We start from the raw sequence: 21953 nt of genomic DNA, 5'->3' as shown, positions 1-21953 counted from the left end.
AAAGCTCTAGTATTAGCTGCATTTTTTATGGAGAGGGAACTGTGCGACTCTTCTTATTTATTCTTAATAAGTAATTCCGAAACTAATTTAAGCTAAGTCATGTAATTCCGATATTTTCATAACATGAATCTATATAAGTGCTTGTCAAAGCTTTTAGGTTTCAGCATCATAGGAGGGAAAATATTGAAACTTTTACATAGAATGACGTCAGAGACCAGAGTGGCCCTTCAGATATTTTGCAATATTACGGAAAAGCTTATCGTTTTTTGCAACCGCTATAACACATCTTTAAAACATTAAATCGAAATTTTGATATATCATCTGTAAATGTGTCTATTTAATATGTCGACTTTACCGGGAATAAGGAACTTCACAGAAGAGCTGCGTGTTTCATCGTATTATCAAAAAAATGCAGCTAAAACAAACCAGCTGAGTATTGTGTAAACAGGTAAGCCAGCACTCTAAAAGAGTAGTAAATAAAAGGTTACGAAATGAAATAATGCTTGCTACTCACATCCGTATGGCAGCAAATGTGTTTCAAATAAAGTGAGGGTTTATTGATTGTTTCAAAAACTGTTAAAAAAAATGAAAATGAAGCAGGTTAGTGTCACAAAATTTTCAATTTCAATAGTTAAAAAATTGTGTATTTCAGTTTATTTTTTTTAAATCTATAATTACTACCTTTTATAAAGAGTAGAAACTCAACAACTTGATCTACAAAATTTTACTGTAATTAAAAAGGTCACAATATTCAATTTTATCAGACATTTTCATTAACTAAATAGAAAAATAAAATCTTATGCAATTCTAGTGAACAAACTTCTACTATACCTATTAAATTATTTTTTTTTATTATATTTCAATATTTTAAATGCATATTTTAAATCTATATTTAAAAAATCTAAGAAGAATCACATTGCTCCCTTTCGTCTTTACCGGAAGCCGTCTTTTTGGGGAAGTGATTTTCAGTTTTTCTATAGTATAAAAATAGTATAATGGTATAAAAATATTTGTAGGGCTGGAAAGATTAAAAACAATATAGGACGACGATGGTTTATGTTTTTCGGCATTTATTAAAATCGTGTTCTCTTTTATTTAACCTATTTATTTTGAATCCTTATTTTAATTAGGAGTCGAGATTTTGCAGAGATATTAGAGAAAATACAAATGTATTTTTATTTTAATTTTTAAAATTTTCAACAGCCTCTGTGCTACATGAAGAAGTTGTAGAAATGTTTTTAAATAATATAGCCAATCTGTCTTTATTTAACTTCTATATATTACTTAAAATATCTTGCCTTTTTAAAAAAAATTTCAGTGATTCATATACATTTTTATTTATAAACTTTTCACAAATTTCATTAGCTATACTATAGAATGCGATTAAAAATGTTTAAGAAAGGTTTTAAGATCTCATGTACACTTTACATGTCATTTTTACCTCTTAATATTTTTTTAAGTATTCTTCATTGTTAGATTCTAAAATCACGGTAAAATAGCCGGCTGCAGTATATCCATCCAATTAGAGCTTTTCTTTATGATTTTGAAATCGTTTACAATGATAAAATTCAAAAAAAAAACGGGAATATAAAACTATACGGTTTTGTAACCATTTACGACTAGTAAGGTTTTGAATTTAACTGGACATTTGAATTAGATTATATTTTGCATTTCATTAGATAAAGAGCATTGGAATTAAGTTGTGGTTGAGCTGCGTTTTAACAAATGAAACATGGAATGTGGCTTTATTCGTTTGTCTGGTGGTGCCATCTATCGGAAGAGGTAGAAAATACTAAACTTTTGCTAAGCAACTTTGTGGGGCTACCATCTATGCGTATATGAAAGTTTCGTATTCAGATATTCCAGGATCTCCAGTAGCAAAGCGCAAGACTTCATGTATTGAAGAAATTGGAAGAAGTAGTGTAATGTCAACGCTGATATTTGAGTCCCATGTGTAGGAAGTAATGAAATTAACAGATTAGCCATCGTGGCTAAAGTATGTACCCATCTGCAAGAAACTAAGCAATTTCATAAGGCAGACTTAATTGAAGAAGATAAAATACAGGTTCTTTAACCCTATCAAATGAAGTCACTAAACGATTTTTCGCACAGTTAACAGTTTCAGTAATATCTTTTTATGGCTATTTGGCTGTTTTTGTTGAATATGGTAAAATAGCAATTAAATAAATTGTTACTAAACCATTTTTTTACTAGAAATTTCTAACAGTGTTTATAGTGAAGACTTCCTTCACTAAGAATTTCAGTTTAGATAAGTTTGGAGAAAACGCAAAAAAAAGCATCTAGAGTTTTTTTAAATTTTTATAAAATTTCCATATACATCTGCAATATATTTTTAAGAATACGATTTTAAACAATACCAGTAGTCATTTGAAATATTTGATTGAGTTATTCCTAATAAATAAAAAAGCTAAAACTCTGTCAAAAATGGTCATTAGAAATAAAATGTATTTAGAATTTCGATAACGTGTTAAAAGAGCTCCATAATTCAGTTCTTTCTCATTCTGATAGAGATGCCATACTCTTTTTAAAAATTACATTCATCAAATCCTGTGATTTGATTAAAATATTAATTATTTAATTTAAAAACTAGTGTTTCTAGTATAAATTTAAAAAATTATATTATAGTCATCCATTTAGATATAAAAAAGATTATATTCATTCATTTAAGTAAATTCATTCAATTTTTTCATTCATTAATTCATTCAATTTTTTTTTGTCACCGTCGTTGAACAGAAGACCTAATTTTTGGGTTTACGACTACTAATGTTCAACTTGGTAGTCTAATAATTTTGAACCCAATCCAGAAGACAAGGGAACTCCTGGATCAAATTTTGGGAGAAATTTTGTCTCCGTGAAGGACTTTTTTGATGGACCTAACCCGCATTTGCGTTACATGGAGACGAAAGCCACGAGAACATCCCACGGTTAGCCTGACGGCACAGGGACTCTACCCCATGATCCGTTTACCGCTAAGGATATTTCACGTCAGCTTTGTGGTCGGTTCAAGATGGATGCGGATTCATATTGACCAGCCATCTCAGGGATTCGAACCCGGTTCACCTCATTAGATGGTGAATGCTCTATCCCCTGAGCCGTAGAGGCTCTAATTCATTCAATTCATTCATTCATTAATTCATTCATTCATTCATTCATTCATATACAGAGATTAAAAATATTAATTTTTCTTACCTTCTCCCACTTCTATCAGCAAAGTCGTTTGTAAACTTCTTATTTAATCTTGCCGTTTAGCGCATAAGGCATCCAGCCTATACTTTTACATGGCACCCCGTCTTTGAGTTCGGATCTGACTTCCTCTAATCCTTTCAATTTTACTCTTTTAAAATCCGCCTTCATTTATCTCTGCGAAGTCATTCCAGGTCTTTCCCTTTTTCTTTTCCCACCAGGGGCCCAATAAAGATAAACATGTACTAATTTTTCTCTTTGAATTCTCAGTAAGTGACCCGTCCTTTTCCTCCTACTCTTACACTCTAAAATATGGATACTCAAATATCACGAAACTTTCGCCGTTTTTGATTATACCGTTTCCTGGTATATGATCCGAGCAAAAATCTCGTCAGAAGGATCAAAATAACTATCGTTACTTCTTCGATATTACGAGTTTCGTCAAGATCAAAAAATATTTCGTCATTTTATTTTATTTTTTTACAAAAAACAACAACTTCGTGGTGACTAATGTATCTAACTTTTTTAAGAATCACTTTATCGTGAGTCTCGCCCTAACAACACAAGAAGGACAGATAGAACAGAGAGATAAGTTACACCCATGCCCGAAGCGGGATTCGAACCGGAATTCTGCCTACCATTGCCTTTAACCAGCATACAGGCCTCTTACTCATCACTTAATTCATCACTTTATTTTTGATCGTGAAGTTTTCATCTTAGTTTTGTCATTCTAGTTAATAATCTCCCACAATGCACTACGATGAAGTTTCTCGCGTTGAGGAAACATTTTCGCCATATATTTGAGAGTTCGTGTTTTGTGACAAATCACGTAATTTCGTGACGAAATGATTCTCAAAATTAAGGAAATACAGTTCAATGATTTCTGAATCTTCAAAAGTGAGAGTTTTATTTCTAATAATGTACTAACTTCCTCTTTTATTGATGTTCGGCTCACTTTTTCTAATATTCTTTCGTTCCTAATTTGAACAGGACAAAAGTATTTTGAAAATTTTTTTGAGACAATTATTTTGAAAAATTTCAAGTTTTGGACTTCCTAAGACATCATGTCTCTGAGCCATATCATGAAAATTCATTTTTCTTATATCTATTTTATTATTGCTTTTTTTTTCTTAATAAGGAATGAGATTAAGCTCATTTCTTTTAAATAAACAGATAAATCATTTATTAGTCGAGCTATAATAAGTTCTGTTTAATATATTTTTAGAAATTCCGAACAAAAATTCCTAAAATCAAAACGGATTAAAGATATGATAATAGGTTATCGGTTGGTGATAAGAAAACTGCTATTAGAGAAACAAACTTAACAGAAATGTAATCTTTCATGCAGATCTTTGTTGGAGCTTTAGCTATAGAATAGCTATAATTTGCTTGTTTTTTTAGACATTTGAATTAATTTGTATTCATTTGTATAATTGTATTTTTAGACTTAGTATTCGAAATCAACCTGACGAGATTACTGGCATTAAATACAACTTGAATACAAACAATGGATTCAACTGTAATAGTTATTGGAGCAGGTCTTAGCGGTGAGTCTTTTATATCTTTCATTATTTATATTCAGATAATTGATATAATTATTTCTTATTTCTAAAATTTTAAAAATAAATTAACTGTATGCCTCAACTTACACTGCTGGAATTATGATTCTAATATTACGGAAAAATTACCGTAAGCAGTCTGCCCATCCAATTCATCTCAATGTTTACGGTTAGAAATATTTTTACTTTTACTATTCTGAAACCTTTTACAACTGGTATGGTAAAAAAACCGTGAGAACAAAACTATATGACTTTTTCTCATTATAATTATAATTATAAATTATTGATTTCTTATATATATTTCTTAATTATAAATAATAAATAATTAAGAAATATACATTAGAAATAATTAAAAAATATATATTAAGAAGCCGGAAAACAAAAAAAATTGAAAAGATATTCATCAGCTCACACGATTATATCTGCAAAAAGGAGTGCTTTCTAATATTGTATCAATATAGCCAAGGCAAAATATATCAATAAAATAATGTGAGAAGCACTCAAAAATTTGAAGCTAAATCGAACACATTAAGTAATAAATATATATCACGCAAAAAACAGAAAATAAAATGTAAAGAAAAAATTAATTGCTAAAATAAAACAAATAAGTATTATTGATTTTTGAAACTATAATTTCTGCGTAATATTGTTCATAACATTAAAATCTATTGTTTTTCACAAACTACATACATTGTGAAAAATTTGAATTGTTATACTACTAAAATTAAGTATTATTAGGTTTTCTAGATTTTAATAAAATTAATTTAAAAAAATTATATTTTATTGACGCATTATACCAAATCTAAATATACAAACAAAGGTTATTCCTTATTAAAGTGACTATAACTAGACTGTAATATTTTTTTTCTTCGTGTGCTAGAAATCATTTGTCTCGTGTAAAATTTCGGACAATTCAAAGCGGAAAGTTTCTGTGAAAATAAAATAAAAATATTCACAGAAAAGTTAGAATAACCTTACAAGAATGAAGAAAGTAAAAATCTTTAAATTATGTTCCAGTTCTTATACATTAATCCTTTTCTGACTCGGAAACACTCCGATACAACACCACTGGAACACAAACTATTAAGACGAGATCGAAAGTGCACGGGGAATTGAACCCTGGCCGAAGACGTGGCATGTGAAGCCTCTACCCACCTCTGTCGTTACTCTGTCGACAAGAACATTGCTTAGATGCGTTTTGAACAAAAACTTACGCAATTTTACAGATATTCTTGTTTTTATCCCTGTATTTTAATGGAAATTTTTTTACTGCGCAATTATCCAGTTATTATGATAATATTTCTCAGAAACTATTTTAGACATATTACCCGAAGATACAGCACCGTAAGAAATTTCGGATCAAATTACGGTAAAAATTATCGACCACTCAGGATGTCCCGTGAAATCCATTTTTATCGTAACATTTTTTGGAACAAAAATCTGATATATCATAATTTTTACAGTAATTCCCTGACGTAAAATTTCACAATATTATAATGTGTAATTAAAATTCCTAAATTACTGTACGTTTTAAGAAATATTTACTGTAAAATCACTGATTCATTGTAAATCAATAAATATTACTGTAAGAATTATGGAAAGGAATTTTATGTTAAAAATGGATTTTACGGATGATGCATTCAAGGTGCTTTTCAATGTAATTTATTTCGGAATTTTTTACGGTGTATATGAATAATAACATTCACTGGAGAACCTTGGCATTAGCCAGACATCTGTCTAGCAATTGTTATTATTATTCTAGGTCTAAGTGCAGCTAAACTTTTGAGGGAATCTGACATCAATGTGATTGTTTTGGAGGCACGTGATCGAGTAGGAGGTCGCACTTTGACGAAATATGTAATATTTTTTGCAATATACTTGCTTTTTAATTTATTATTAACTTAATTTCCTTAATTGTTCGATCGTTTTACAATAACTTTTAACTACAGGATCCCAAAGTTGGTTACGTAGATTTAGGTGGTGCTTATGTTGGTCCAACACAGAACCGAGTTTTTCGAATGGCAAAAGAGCTTGGTATTGAAAATTATAAAGTAAATGAAGTTGAAGATGTAGTTCTTTACAAAAATGTAAGTTCACGTTGTTTGTTTCTTAATAAATTACCAAATTTTGACCGTATACTTTTCAATAAAGCGTAATATAATATAATAATTTGTATAATAATTTAATCGTTAAAATATTAGAATCAATCTTTAAAATTATAGATATATGTTGGATTAATATATTAGATATTGAATATTAGATTATTCTTAGAATCGTTAAATTTTAGATTTTTATTAGATTAAAATATTATATTATGAATATTCTTAGAATCGTTAAAGTTTAGATTTATGTTAGATTAAAATACTAGATTAAAATATTAGATTTGGAATATTCTTAGAATCGTTTAAGTTTAGATTTATGTTAGATTAAAAAAATACTAGATTAAAATATTAGATTAAATATTAGATTTAGAATATTCTTAGAATCGTTAAAGTTTAGATTTATGTTAGATTAAAATATTAGATTAAAATATTAGATTTAAAATAAAAGATTACTCTTAGAATCGTTAAATTTTAGATTTTTATTAGATTAAAATAATAGATTTAGAACATTAGATTATTCTTAGAAACATTAAATTTTAGATTTAAAATTGATTTATTGTGCGTAAATAGAGCAAATTATTTCCTGATGTTTTGTAATCATAAACCTTAATGAACTGTTTTAGATTTCTTGACAAAAAAGAAGTCTACCTAGAAGTATGCACATTACTATTCGCAAATTGATAATATAAAAACAAAAATATTACCAAATTCTGACGTACTGAGGAAGGCCGGGTAAAAAATTCTAAACTAGAGTGGTTGCCGTGAGAAACTTGCAAGTTGTTTCTACACGAAAAAAAAAATTCTGGAAAAATTACCGTACTGCATGGTAATGACATTTATCGTTTGAAAAAAACATAATTTTAATTGTAAAAACCAAAACAGGCGGTATTTAACCATTTATTTGGTAATTTTTCCGTCCTGGTAACGATTTACCGGAAATTCTGGTTTTCAAATTTACAGTTCTTATTGCCACATATTTAGTAAAAAATTCAAATTTTAAGAGTAATTTTCCCCAAATGAATGATTTTCAAGCCATGCTTTAAGGAAGCATGATAAAATTACCGAACTTTACCACTTTTACCAAATTTTATCGCCTATTATAAAATCTTATTTAATTTTGCCAAAATTATTACCAAAGCTCTTCGGTAAAAATTGCCGAGCATTTTGGTGTTCCCATAGAACCAGAAACACAGTTAATCTTACCATATTCTACTAGTTTTGAAGACACTTTTTTTCTCGATGTAGTAGTCACTTCTTCTATCTTATCAGTTTCTTTCAGCAAACGAGGTGACTTTGATCTCTTAAATCCTGCCTTCTTCATAAAGTTTTTATAACCATTTTTTTCCTCGTTTACATATTAATTTGCAACCCTCAATGTGCAGATATTTTTACTTCAAATATGGCAAGGGTTCAAAAATATACATTAAGAGAGGTAATTATGGAACACCTTGCATATCTCACCATTTAATTTCTGAAAAATAATTATTATCACGAATGCGTTTAAAAGTATTGTATATTTATCATTATCAAATTTATCAATACCTAATATACCACCATTAATTTATTTATCAATCTCAATGTTTCAATTTGCCTTCTTATCCTTTCAGGGTGAAAGAAAACGATTTAAAGACTACGAAGAATTGAGACACAAGAATCCTTTTGTAGAAATGGATATTAATAACGTTCTATGGTTAATAGATGAAATAGGAAAACAAGTGGGTAATAGTATAACTTTTTTCAACAATTGATTAAAATAAATGAACGTGAACTCAGAAAGACATGACATGGATATATGGCATGAAAGAGTGTAAACATGATATGAGAGTTAAGTGAATAAAACGACGCGTTGACTTTCAAAAAGTGATTTTTAAACTTTTAAATATAATTAAATCCCGTTGAAAAGATTTGAATACCATTTTTTAAACTAAAATATGTTTCAACTAAATCAGTTAAATCAGTATACTAAAATCAGTTTCAACTTTATAACTTTCAAAACTAGAAGCGATACATAATTTAAGTGGAAAAAAAATCCGTGCATAATTTGAAATTCTTTGTTTTAATATCTTTAATCGTGTCCTTACAGTTAATTTCTTCAAATATAAAGTAATTTTGATATGTATAACCTTTTTTTACTCAATACTTAGAAACTAATATATTAAAATTAAAGGATTATATTTTTTTATTAATCTTATCAAATTGTTAACTCATTAATAAAGACGAAACTATGCAACAGTAAATTCTCAATTTCGTATCTATATTTAGCTAAAATATAGACACGAAAAAACAAATAAGACTATAAAACAAATTAACTTTCAATAAGTGATTCCTAAACTTCAAAATATAATCAAATAACGTAAAAAAGCTTTTAATACAATTTTTTTTAACTAAAGCATTATATTAATTAGGTTTATTTGGATAACTTTCAAAACTATAAACAATGCATAGTTTAAATACAAATAACACGCATAATTTTTAACTCTCTGTTTTCATATAATTATATCATCTTTTCCATTAGTTTCTTGAAACATACAATACTTCTAAAATGCATAACTTTTCTACTCCAGACACTCAGATTGATTTATCACCATGAATGTTATAATTTTTTATTAATCTAAAATTGCTAATTTATCATTAACGCCAAAGTTATACATTTAATTTTCAGTTTTATATCTATATTTAGTTTGCAAGTAGAGTATTTATTTAACAGTATCTACGAACTGAAATCAATACATCTAAATTACAAGAAAAAATAGTACTAAATGACAAAAAAAATTAGATAATAATAATAAGCATAATTTTTTAAATGGATTATTTTACCACTTTAGGTTTTGATATAAACTACCCTACGACTGGTAGTAGTAGTACCTACTGGTATTATTAAATAACAAGGATTTATGTAATTAGCACTAAGTCAAATTGTGTTTCACTAATTTTTTTCCAGCCGATTTGAAGTACCATAACTTTTTGTTCACCATAATGATTATATAACGGTTTCAAGAAAAGTGATTAATTTTAGCAACTTAAAAATTATGTTGTTGTTGATACTAATGACACATTGGCCTTTTGTGAATTAAGTCAGGAATTTGCCCCTTTCATTTGATTAGAGAGAACCACAGGGGTGAAAATCATAGAGTTGAAATACTGGGAAATACTACTATTTCAACTCTATGGTGAAAAAACATCTTAGCTCAGAACCCCATGCATAGACAGCAGCACCGCTCATTCGAGAGGTCACTTCCTCAATTTAGACATAGATCTGACAGGGAAGGAAATTTCTGCTCAGCAGCAGACATCATGACTTTCGATTTCACAGATTTTACGAGCACGTATATCGCATATATATCTGTGGATCGTAGTGGAGTCGAAGTTCGAACCCCGGAGTCTGATTCTCTAACCACTGGGATAATTTCAGAACTGGAAAAATCGTAATTCAGATCAAGCAGATTAAACCTGAACAAAGTTTAATTTATTATCTAGTTAAATGATAATAAATTTTAAAAAAAAAATTTTAAAAAACTATGTTTTAATGATTTATAATTTTTTATAGAATTTTTAAATTTATGTTACTATGACATAGGAAAATGCAATATGAGAAAGGCATTTCTAACAAAATTGGAGAATGTCAGAATTCTACCTCAATTAGAGCAACAACCATTGGATTAACTATTTGCCAACTAAATTTACACTCCAAAAGTGTAAAACAAGAAATGCAAGGATGTTAGTTAAAATAAACTTTTAAAGATTTTAATTATTATCTTCAGATACCATCAGCAGCCCCATGGAAAGCACCAAAGTCAAACGAATGGGATACCATGACGTTTCAGGAATTCCTAAAGAAAAAATGCTGGACAAAGTAAGAACACTTATTTACATTAACAATGATTTATTTTTTACCACCAACGATAAACAGCCAATCCATGTAGGGAAGTTACGCGAAATGTCTAGCTACTTAGATTTATAAATTAGAAACCAACTCTGACAAGGAAACTCTTTTATCCAATTTCGAGAGATGAATGAAATTTATAATTTATTTATTTATTATTTATTCATGATTCAAGAAAGTTTCATTATTTTCATTTATAATAAAAAATAAATTATTTATAATATGTTATAAAAATTTATTTATTATATAATACATGCTATAATGTGGATAAACATTGTCGTATACAATTTGTTTATTTTATAAGGAAATGTTCACCCAACATTACCTTATATAATAAACTCTTTGAAATCACTATTTGTTCTGAACCCAAATCAAAAGGCAAAGATAGTAGAGCATCGGATTTTACCAACGCCTCCTTAAAGAGAGAAGGCCTTCGCACTGGTTACTATAAACGAAATTTGATCCTTAAGAGTCAGAACGTTGTGACACCTGTCTTATGTCTTTCCCACTGTGCAGTTTTGTAGCTCGAATTTAGTGATATCTTTCTTAATTCCCCCCACTGCTCAATTTATGTTTGTTCCTTCGGACCATAACAGTGATCCGCGCGAAGGCCTTCTCTAGAAGGTGCTGAATTAACATACCTCCATTGAAGAATTTTTCAATTAAATTACCCCACACCTGCTATAGATGGAGGAGAAAAAACGAAGAACTTATGGGATTTGAACAACATTTGTCGATATGTTACAGATGAACTAGCATAAATATGGCCCTTAAAAACACGATCTTCAATAAACCATATTTGTTTCTAACAAAGAGCATCTGCATTTACTTAATAAAGCATTTTTGCTTAGGAACATTTTCAATCCCTGAACTTTATAAATAAAACAGTATTAAACTTACTAATATGCCTTTTTATTATTTTCTCACTAGAGAAGCAGTTCAATATTTCAAAAACTACATAAATGGACTTACAGCCACAGATTCCTATGAAGCCTCACTCTTGAGTTTTCTATGGTATATTAAGCAGTGCGGTGGATCTAAACGAATATTTGCTACTACAAACGGCGCTCAAGTAAGATATCCACAGTGTTCCGTAATCACCGCCTTTAATATATGTTTTCTAGAATATTTATACAAAATGGGAGAATAAAATTTTACTGACTAAAGATCGCACTCTACTATTTTAATGGGAATAAGTAGCTCCTTTTAACGCTTTTTAATTTCTTTCAACAATCCGAATTTGATGTTTTCAATCCAACCTTTACTATAATTGAGCCAACCTTTACGATAATTATTCGTTAAATTTTGAATAAGCGTTTTTCATGTAATTTTGAGATCTCAATTGCTGTTATTTTATTTCGTTTTTTAATCCGAAATTATAAAAATATATTTTAACGACAAGAAAATACTCAACTCATCCAGTGGTTGTCTTTATTCATAATTCTTGGAATAAAATTCTGTATTTAAATTAAGATAGGATATATTTCATGATACGTTTATAATGACATATTTTTCTTACAAACCATTGCAGTAAAAAACTTTATACATTTGATTAAGAAAACATGAAACAGAAAAATTTAAAAAATTGTGCCAAGTTAATGATTTTTCGAGGAAAAAGTATTTTAAGGAATTATTTCTAAATTTGTTGCCAGTCGGCTTAATAATAAATTAATCTATTTTATTTGTTCTCCCAGCCCTGTTTTCTTGAACACAAAACTGTTTTTTAAAGTAATGAAAATAATAAAAAATCCTAATAGTAATACTTATAGCCCTAAACATATTAGTTAAGTGAGTTTATTTTGTTTCTACGTTTAGGAACGAAAGATCAAAGGTGGATCCCAGAAATTAAGCTTAAAATTAGCTGAAAGATTAGGAGGTAAGTTTTTTAAATTTAATCAGAATTTTCTAACACTTTCCATTATTTTCAACCAAATTTATCAGAATATGTTTCAATATAATCTGACAAACAACTTTTTTTTTTCCTTTTTAAAAATAAGCTTATTTGCACCAAGCATGTATAAAAACAATATTCGTCTTATTTCATACACTTTTATTTAAGGATTAAGAAAATCTCCTTCAAAATTATGTTATTGAATGACTTGAGGATTCTTTCAATGCAACGCAAATATTTACTCAATAATTTTTTACCCTCTGCGGATGATATAATAGTAATGTTTTAGTTAAAAACATGGGTAATACGTAAAGATTCGGAAAATAGAAAAAGTATTATAATAGTAAGTGTTTAAATAGAGTATAACTTAAAGTGAAATTGATATAAAAATTAGTTATTGATGTTAATTTTTAAAAAAAGTATTTAAATGTATGTTTTTATAAAATTAGTTAGTTTTCTATTTATTTATTTTATTAATTATTTTTTAAGATTCAGTTGTGAAGAAAAATAGTCCTGTAACAGGAATAAATCAAGAATCTGAAAATTTTGTTGCTGTGACTACTTTAGATGGAAAACAATATAAAGTAAGTAAACAAAATCAATTCTCTCTCCCATAAAAAGAAACACGCACTCATAATTTTTTCTTAAAATTTATACATTTTTACAATTAATTTTCTACAATGTGAATTTTCTGAACTAAAAATGCCCTTTATAATAACATAAAAACTTAGTTACAGTCGATTAAGTAAAACTTTTACGGTGATCTACTGATCAACAGTTCTTTTTTACATTTTTCTTTTTTATCTTTTTTACATCATTACAGGAATCATTTCATAAACAAATTTGTAAAAATATTTTTTCCGAAGTTAAACAACACCTTTCTCTAACTTACACATTGTTACGTGTCATAATAACTTTAGCGTGAAATGTTATTCAATTTAATTTTGACTAGAAAACTATGCAAAAAGTTGTTTATAGTCCCAAAATACAGAAAATAAATTGTTACGTCAATTATTTAACATTAATTTCAGCGACTTTGTTGGATAGAAAAAATAGTCTATTAATTTACGAATTTATTAGTTAAAAAATTTATTAATTGGATCAGAATTGATTATTTGTGTCGTGAAATTTACTAATATTAGAGTTGCGGCAATGTAATGATAAGCCACACATCTTCAAAATATGACATTTTTACATCAAACTTAATTTGGTATTGTTTTCAGATATAATTAACAAGTTATCATAATATCCGCTAGATACCAGCACAATACATAAAAGCATCTAATTGCCTGGAAGTCATGATGTATTTGAACTTGGGTCAATATCATAATATGCCAAGCTGTAAAATGTGGCTTATCAGATATTACCTCAAGCCCTGAAATTATAAACTTATCAAATCATTTCTTTCATTGAGATCAAAATAATATCTATTCTAGACAAAATACGTGATCCTAGCCATGTAAAATAACTGCAGCAAACTTACAGCAGTTATGAAAATAGCATATTATTCGCAAAAAAGCAACATTTCGTACGATGGCGGAGGCTTCGAAAAACAGTCTTAAAAGTTTGGGTCAATATCATGACAAGTCAATTTGTAAAATATCGTGATATTGCCCCATATAAATTTATTTATCATCTCTTTCATTTAGATCAAAATAATATTTATTCTAGACAAAATACGTGATCCTAGGCATGTAAAATAACTATAGCAAACTTACAGTAGTTGTGAAAATAGCATATTATTCGCAAAAAGTAATATTTCATATGATGACGGAGCCTTCGGAAAAAAAACCTTATAAACTTGGGACAATATGATGACAAGTCAATCAGCAAAATATGGCTTATCGTGATATTGCCCCAAGCCCTTAAATTATAAATTTATCAAATCATCTCTTTCATTTAGATCAAAATAATATCTATTCTGGGCAAAATACGTGATCCTAGCCATGTAAAATAACTGTAGCAAACTTACAGCAGCTATGAAAATAGCATATTATTCGCAAAAAGTAATATTCCGTATGATGACGGAGCCTTCGAAAAACAGTCTTAAAAGCTTGGGTCACTATCATGACAAGCCTATCTGTACAATGTGGCTTATCGTGATATTGCCCCAAGCCCTAAAATTATAAATTTATCTAACTATCTATTTCATTAATATCTATTCTAGACAAAATACGTGATCCTAGCCATGCCTCCAACACTGCAGATGAAAATTCACTTCACACCTTCTCTGCCACCCTTGCGCAACCAATTGATGCAACGAATGCCCATGGGAACGGTGATGAAAGCCGTATTCTACTATGAAACTACATTTTGGAGAGAGAAAGGTATTAGTCCCCTTTTTTTCTTGGTATTTGAAACATTTTAAAAATAAGAATTTAAAATATATTAATCTTAAAATTTAAAATCCTGCAGATAGGTTAAATAGACGACCTTTCAATGGAAAAACATATTAATTAATTGCTTATTGGTAAGAAAATTGGGTACATATGGTTATCCGTAAATCAACATGGAAGTAAAAAAAAATTATAATTAGTTGCTTATTAAGTTAGTATGGAAGAAGTATATATAAACACTTTTCTGCCTAAAGTGAACACTTAGTCAATGTTAAGTAGTTTAAATATTAGTTATTTCCATTTAAGAAAAATAAAACAAATAAAAGAGATAGAGAATTTATAATTTGTTTGATAATAGCCACCTTGCAACAAAACACACACTTAAGGTACCTCTTCAGAGTCTGTGTTAATCTACGGAGAATTGCATGTTATCTTCATTCAGAAAATAACTAATTAATATTTTGAATCTTTTTTACTTCATTTTATTCTTTAAAATGAATTTTATTGAACCAAATAATCAAATTTTAAGTTTGTTAATATTTTTTAAAAAGACAACTCGGATAAAATTTAAATATACTTACAATCTTAAAATTTAAAATCTTGTATATAGATCCAGTTGGCGATATTTCAATGAATAAAAATGAAGCAAAAATATTCAAATATATTAATCAGTTGATTATTTAGTAGGAAAATTGCGTTCATATAATTATCCGTAAATCAATAAGGAAGAAAAAATTTAAAAAATTTTAATTCGTTGCTTATTAAGTTAACATGAAAGAAGTACAATTCCTTTTTCTGTCTAAAATGGACATTCTGTCAATGTTAAGTAGTCAGTAAAATTATGTAAATAGTAAGTGAAAACCATATTTTTACTTTGTGTATCGGTCATTGTTAATTTTGCAGCTGAAAAAAATGTCATAAATATGTTTTAATTTTGAAGGTCTTTGTGGGTCAACTTTAATTCATGCTGGTGAGCAACACCCAATGTATATGACATACGATGACACGAAACCAGATGGAAGTCATCCAGCTATTGTAGGGTATGTAATTAGTTGCTGCTTTGAGCAATAGCTTAAAGGGGGAAAAACCTAATTAAACATATTTTGTTAAAAATACGCTTACCTATTACCTAATACGTTTACCTATTTTTTATAACTTTACACTGTAAAAAATTCCAGATTAAATTACGGAATAAAGTATGCATCAGTCGTAAAATCCTTTTTTACCGTAAAATATTCTATCGTAATTTTACAGTAATATGTATTTAATTAGTACTTCGGTGATTTTACAGTAATTATTACTGTAAAAATTACAGTATATTAGATATTTTTGATTCGTAACATGTTCCGGTAAAATGGATTTTACGGTAAAAGTACCAGCACCCTGAGAGCCGATAATTTTTACCGAAATTTTGTACAGTGTTATTTCTTACAGATTGCTTCAAAAGCACATATTGAAACTGACTCAGCATTAAATCATTTACCGCTGCTTTAAATTTCACCTTTGTTCAATGTGTACTTCCGACTTACTATAATTTAGCACCAAATGGTGCAGTTTTCAATTTAAAACTCAGTAAGCAAATGTTCGTATCTCTTAAAGCATATTAAATTTGTTACCATCAATTTAGGTTTGACCATATTGAATTTGTTCGAACTAAGAAGTAAAAACTGGAGTGGTCGTTACACCTCTACTTATTTTCGGACAAAAACTTTAAAATTTCTTTTCATTACTTAATTTTACACATCATTTAATCTTTATCTTATTTTCAGCTTTATTTTGACAGATAAATGTAGACGGTTTTGTCAATTAAACGCTGAAGAACGAAAACATATTCTCGTTCACAGTTTAGCGGATGTGCTGGGATGCAGAGAAGCATTAACAGTAAGTTTTTAAGTATTAAATTTTTAAAAAAAAATTTATACAAATGCAAATGTGTTTATAGTAATTTCACATCATTATTTTCGTAAGTTTTGCAAAATTTAATAATCAAATCGCCTACTTGGCCTATCCAAGTAATGGATTTTATACAATACTCCTTAACTTTCATCTCAGTTAAAGAAGTTGAAAGGGAATTGCAATCTTCGAATTCATGAAGGCCCCAAAACGGTAATATTCGAAAAAAGTTTAATACTTATTATAATGCAATTATGAAATTTTTGTAACCTTTCATAAATTATAAAATTTAATTAGAATAATTTCAACCCTTGTTTCAGGCTTGTTTCCTATTTTATCACATAAAGGACATAAGAAAACACAGCAGCTATCTCCAGATTTCTTGAAGTCCCACACACACAAAAATTCATACAAATCAAAATTATAATTTTAGAAGAAAGGATTAATTCAAAAAAATTTTCTTGGTTTCTTAAACATTACCTTTAAACACAACATCACTCACTTCTAAGATCCGCTATTGTTGTGTAGATAAAATATAAAAATTAAACAATTGTATAAAATCTGCCAAACTATAAGAGAATTTTAAGTTGTTCGTTTTTAGAAATGTGTTACAATTATGAAACTGCAATAATATTTTTATTAAAAGGTTGAATTTAGCAGAAAATATTTCTGCTATTACTCACGCACGTGAAGTACCAAACGCACGTGAGGTACCAAAAATTTTAGAAAATGCTTTGAAGCTAGTTTATACCGATATTGTATTGTCTTTTCTTTTTTTCACTTCTGCATTTTATTTAACCGGCGATAAAAAGCTAACCCAATTCTGAGTTTCCGTACACTCGCAGTTTTGAGCCTAACCCAGAACACAAACAAAACTCCTGGATAAGGCATCCGGACAAACTAGTCCACGTGGAGGACATTTTTTTTATAGAAGAAACCCATATTTCCGTTATGTGGGCAGGAAAACCACGAAAAACTCCCACGATTAGTCCGACGACAAGAGAACTCGAACACATTATCCGTCTACCTCAGAGGACATTTTACGTCGGCACTGTGATCGATTTGATGTGGCAGAATTCGTATCAACCAGCCACCGCTCAAATTTGAACCTGGGTCACCTCATTGGGAGGTGAACGCTCTACACCCCGAGCCACCGCGGCTCTTCCAGTATGCATTTTATTTTATAATCGTCGTTGAACAGCTGATCCAATTTTGGGTTTACAACTACTGATGTTCAAATCCATAGCCTTGTAATTTTAAACCCAATCCAGAAGACAAGGAAACTTCTGGATCAAGTATTAGGAGAATTTGCCTTCATGGAGAACTTTTTCATGTAATAACTCGCATTTGCGTTACATGGGGAGGAAAACCACCCACGGTTAGCCCGACGGCAAGGGGACTCTTAACCCATGATCCGTCTACCACTAAGGATATTTTACGTCAGCACTGTGATCGGTGCACGCAGAGTGCGGAATTCGAATCGACCAGCTATGGCTGGGATTCGAACCCAATTCATCTCATTGGGAAGCGAACGCTCTATCCCCTGTGCCACCACGGCTCCCATTATGCATTATTATTTTTGTAACAAAAACTTTTATTCCTTTTTCATTACTTTCTGATATATCTAATCTTAAAAATCCTTTTCCATGCCGATAATGGATCCAGAAAAATGAAATTGGAAAAAGAAAAAAAGAGAGATCAAATTTCAACAATACGGGGGAAAATCTGAATTAATTCATTTACAAAAAGAACGGAATTGGAAGAAAAAAGAGAGAGATCATATTTTAAAAATACATGGTGCGAAGCCAAATTTTTCAACAAAAATAAGCACCTTTTAAGTACATTTTAAGCACTCAAAAAATATTTTTAATCACTTTCCAAAAAAAAATCGTAATTAGGATCAGTGCAGTAATAAAAAGTATTTTTTCATCGGTTAAAGTTCTTAATTTATAAACATAAAATTCAAAAACATTTTCAAAAACTTTTCAAAATCATGATAAAACAACTAATAAATTCTAATAAATATTGCAGAGAAAACTGCGAAAATCATGCATTTTTTGTGATTTAGAACGACAATCGAAATGACAAAGAAAAAATCTCTTTTTAAAAATTAGAAAATTAAGTACTTTTTACAAACCTTGAATAAAAAAAAATCACCTTAAAAGGTTTTTAAAACACATGAATCTAAAATAAGCTCCTTAAACACTTTTTAAAAACGCTACGCACCCTGTAAAATAGAGAAATCTGAGGTCCTAAGTAGTTCATTCTACTAATTGCACCGCACAATTGAAACTATTTGTAGGGCCCCCAAAAAATATAGCAACGGTACTTTTTCGGTGCATTAATCTATTTGAACTAGACTAAATAGGAATTTTCTTTCAACAGCCCATCCACTATGAAGAGAAGAACTGGATGGAAGAGCAATATTCTGGTGGATGCTACACCGCCATATATCCTCCTGGTTTTTTCACGAGATACGGAAGGTATTTCATCCTTCGAAAATTCTCTTCAGTGGAAACTGAAACACTAGTTTGTTTTCAATATTTGTGTAAATCACAGACAATGCTTTCTTTTTTTTTTCAGTATCTTACGTACTCCTGTGGATAGGTTGTACTTTGCAGGCACAGAAACAGCCGTAGAATGGTCAGGCTACATGGAAGGAGCCATTGAAGCCGGAGAACGATCAGCACGTGAAATACTTCACAAGTTGCAAAAAATTAGAGCAGATGAAATATGGCAAAAAGAACCAGAATCAGAGGTAAATGAACCAAAAATTAAAGTCTCGAAAATTAGAAAAATACATAATAACCTAATTTGTAAGAAACAATATTTTGATCAGCAAAGGAATTTCTTTTTTCCTTTCATTGGATAACTAACAGGGTAAAAAAATTCACGTGTTTAATAACTAAATATGATTATTTGCAAATGAATTTCAAATATAAAATAATATAGATATTTGTAAAATATGATAGTTATGCAGTTATCTATTAAAAATAAGCTTTTAAAACAAAATGTCAGGAACTTCTTTTATTGCCTTGTGAAACAGTAAATTAAATTTCATGTCTGATAAAGTAGTAAGATTTCTCCCAAGGAACTCCAAACATTTATTTTATTCAATATTTTATTCGATATTTTATTTTTAATTTTGTAGTTGAAATCGCCAGCAAGTCCTAAATGTTATAATTTTTTCTCTCAATCGTTGCTTAAAACAGGATAGTAATCAAAACACTGTTCAGGGCCTGATTTTCGACCAATAATTATTCAATCAATAGTAATCGACGCTGAATTTTATTGGGGGGGGGGTGAAATACCACCTAAATCTCCTTAATGAATCAATTTATTAACAATAATAATAAAAAGATAAAAAAAAATAATTACTTCGGTGTAAGATGCAAAAATTACAAAAATTAATGAAAAGTAAATGATTCAAAGTGCTTTGCTTGCAATAATGTTCCTCATTATTATTCTTTTGAAATTGCTATTAGATTTTAACAAATTAAATACATTGCAACTAATTTTTTTTAACTGAAATATCCAATTTAATAAAAATTACATATTTTAGTTTAATTGCTTTTGTAGCTTAAAAAAAAGCTCCAAAGAAAAACCCACACATTTTGTCAGGGATTTTAGAAAAAAAAATTTATTATTTCTTAAAACAAATTAAAAAAACAATAACAATTAATATAAAAAAATCCAACATTTAGAAATATTTTAATTTAATAAATTTATAGCAAATTTAAAAAATAATTATATGTGGGAATGCACATCTGGGAACTGCAGAAATATTTCAGTGCTCAGACAGAGCAATCAAACTCCCATTTAACTCTTTAAAACTCTTCTCAAATTTCTTAATTTTTATTATTAAACTTTTTTTTGTTTTCATGTGTTATCTTACGTCTGGCTCAATATACCAAAGACCAACCTCTAAATATATATTTTCACTTGCAGGATGTAATTGCTTATCCTTTTGAGACGAGCATCACTGAAAGATTCACACCATCTGTCAGTGGTTTCATTTTAGGATTGACGATTTTAATATTGATTGGAGCAATTGTGTTTTCTTTAATGAATGGATAAAATTTGAAAACATTTCACAGATAATTACTTTTTACGAATTGTATCCGAGATTATAATATATCCAATCCATAATAAAATCCATTTGAAAAAGTAAGCTCATAAGACAAATAAAATAGCCTCCCCCTTCCTTGAGAAATCAAGAAAAGAATTGTTCAGGTTGAAACTGGAGGTGGATCTGTTATGCTTTATAGATGTTTATAATTGCGCTTTCTCCCAGAAGTGATCACTAACATGAATCAGTACGTTTATTTTAAAATTCCAAATGATCAGGTGTTGCTTTTCAGTCAGCATCTTCAAAATGAGTATGCTATTAAAATCCATATTTTTTTTTCAAATTAAATCAGCAAAGTCTGGAAGAATGTATGACTGGAGTACTCACATATCCTTTTACATCTTGATTAGCCTGCAAAATTACCAGATTTGAAACCCATAGAACATATATGGAACATGTCAGAGCAGTGTATAAAACACTAAAATCGTCATTATCACAAAATTGTAGATTTGCATATGATTGAACCTTCAGAGAGTGGCTTTAACTAGATGCACAATATACTAGAAAACCTTGTAGACTCACTTTATAAATGAATCCAGATGACTAACTTTGAAATTCATCAAAAGTACAAGCAACCATATTTTGTTAAAGTTATAAAATGCAATAGACTGCGATGGCTCAGACATCTATCCCAATCTTATAATACAAACAAAGTGAAAATTTCACTTTTAGTAATCCCATGGGAAACAGAAAATGAGAAAGATCACCAATTAGATAACTTGTCTAGGTGACGAAGGACTTTCATATAGTAAATACTGAACACTGAGACAGCCTTCTCCCTGGGAATAGGATCAAATGGCAAAGACTAATTAAGATGGCCATGGCTTGTAACAAGCTGTAGTGCCTTGAAAGAAGATGGAGATGACTGTCATGTCTAGCAGTTAAGTTGTTCCGTATAAAATGATGCTTTTAATGATTTTTTTTGGGAAGATTTTGTTTGGTGACCACCAATGAAA

The 21953-nt window shown here is 29.2% G+C and overlaps 1 protein-coding gene across 2 annotated transcripts; it reads left to right on the top strand.

Annotated features, from left to right (window-relative positions):
* The first annotated feature begins 471 nt into the window (after positions 1–471).
* LOC107456161 (amine oxidase [flavin-containing] B) lies at positions 472–21039 on the top strand. Of its 2 annotated transcripts, none has more exons than XM_043040585.2 (15): positions 472–600; positions 4650–4751; positions 6526–6620; positions 6713–6850; positions 8473–8580; positions 10627–10718; positions 11679–11820; positions 12564–12624; positions 13129–13223; positions 14807–14966; positions 15916–16015; positions 16745–16856; positions 19254–19351; positions 19452–19626; positions 20817–21039. In XM_043040585.2, exons 2-15 carry the CDS (start codon positions 4712–4714, stop codon positions 20943–20945), a joined length of 1545 nt encoding a protein of 514 aa, XP_042896519.1. In that variant the 5' UTR covers positions 472–600; positions 4650–4711; the 3' UTR covers positions 20946–21039. The 2 variants fall into 2 exon arrangements, with proteins under 2 accessions (XP_042896519.1, XP_042896562.1); XM_043040628.2 differs by lacking the exon at positions 472–600 and adding an exon at positions 3790–4101.
* Positions 21040–21953: the final 914 nt, after the last annotated feature.

The sequence above is a fragment of the Parasteatoda tepidariorum genome, chromosome 10, assembly GCF_043381705.1.
Source record: "Parasteatoda tepidariorum isolate YZ-2023 chromosome 10, CAS_Ptep_4.0, whole genome shotgun sequence".
NCBI lineage: Eukaryota > Metazoa > Arthropoda > Arachnida > Araneae > Theridiidae > Parasteatoda > Parasteatoda tepidariorum.
Note: the sequence above shows the minus strand (reverse complement) of the source record. Positions and strands in the feature narration are given on the sequence as shown.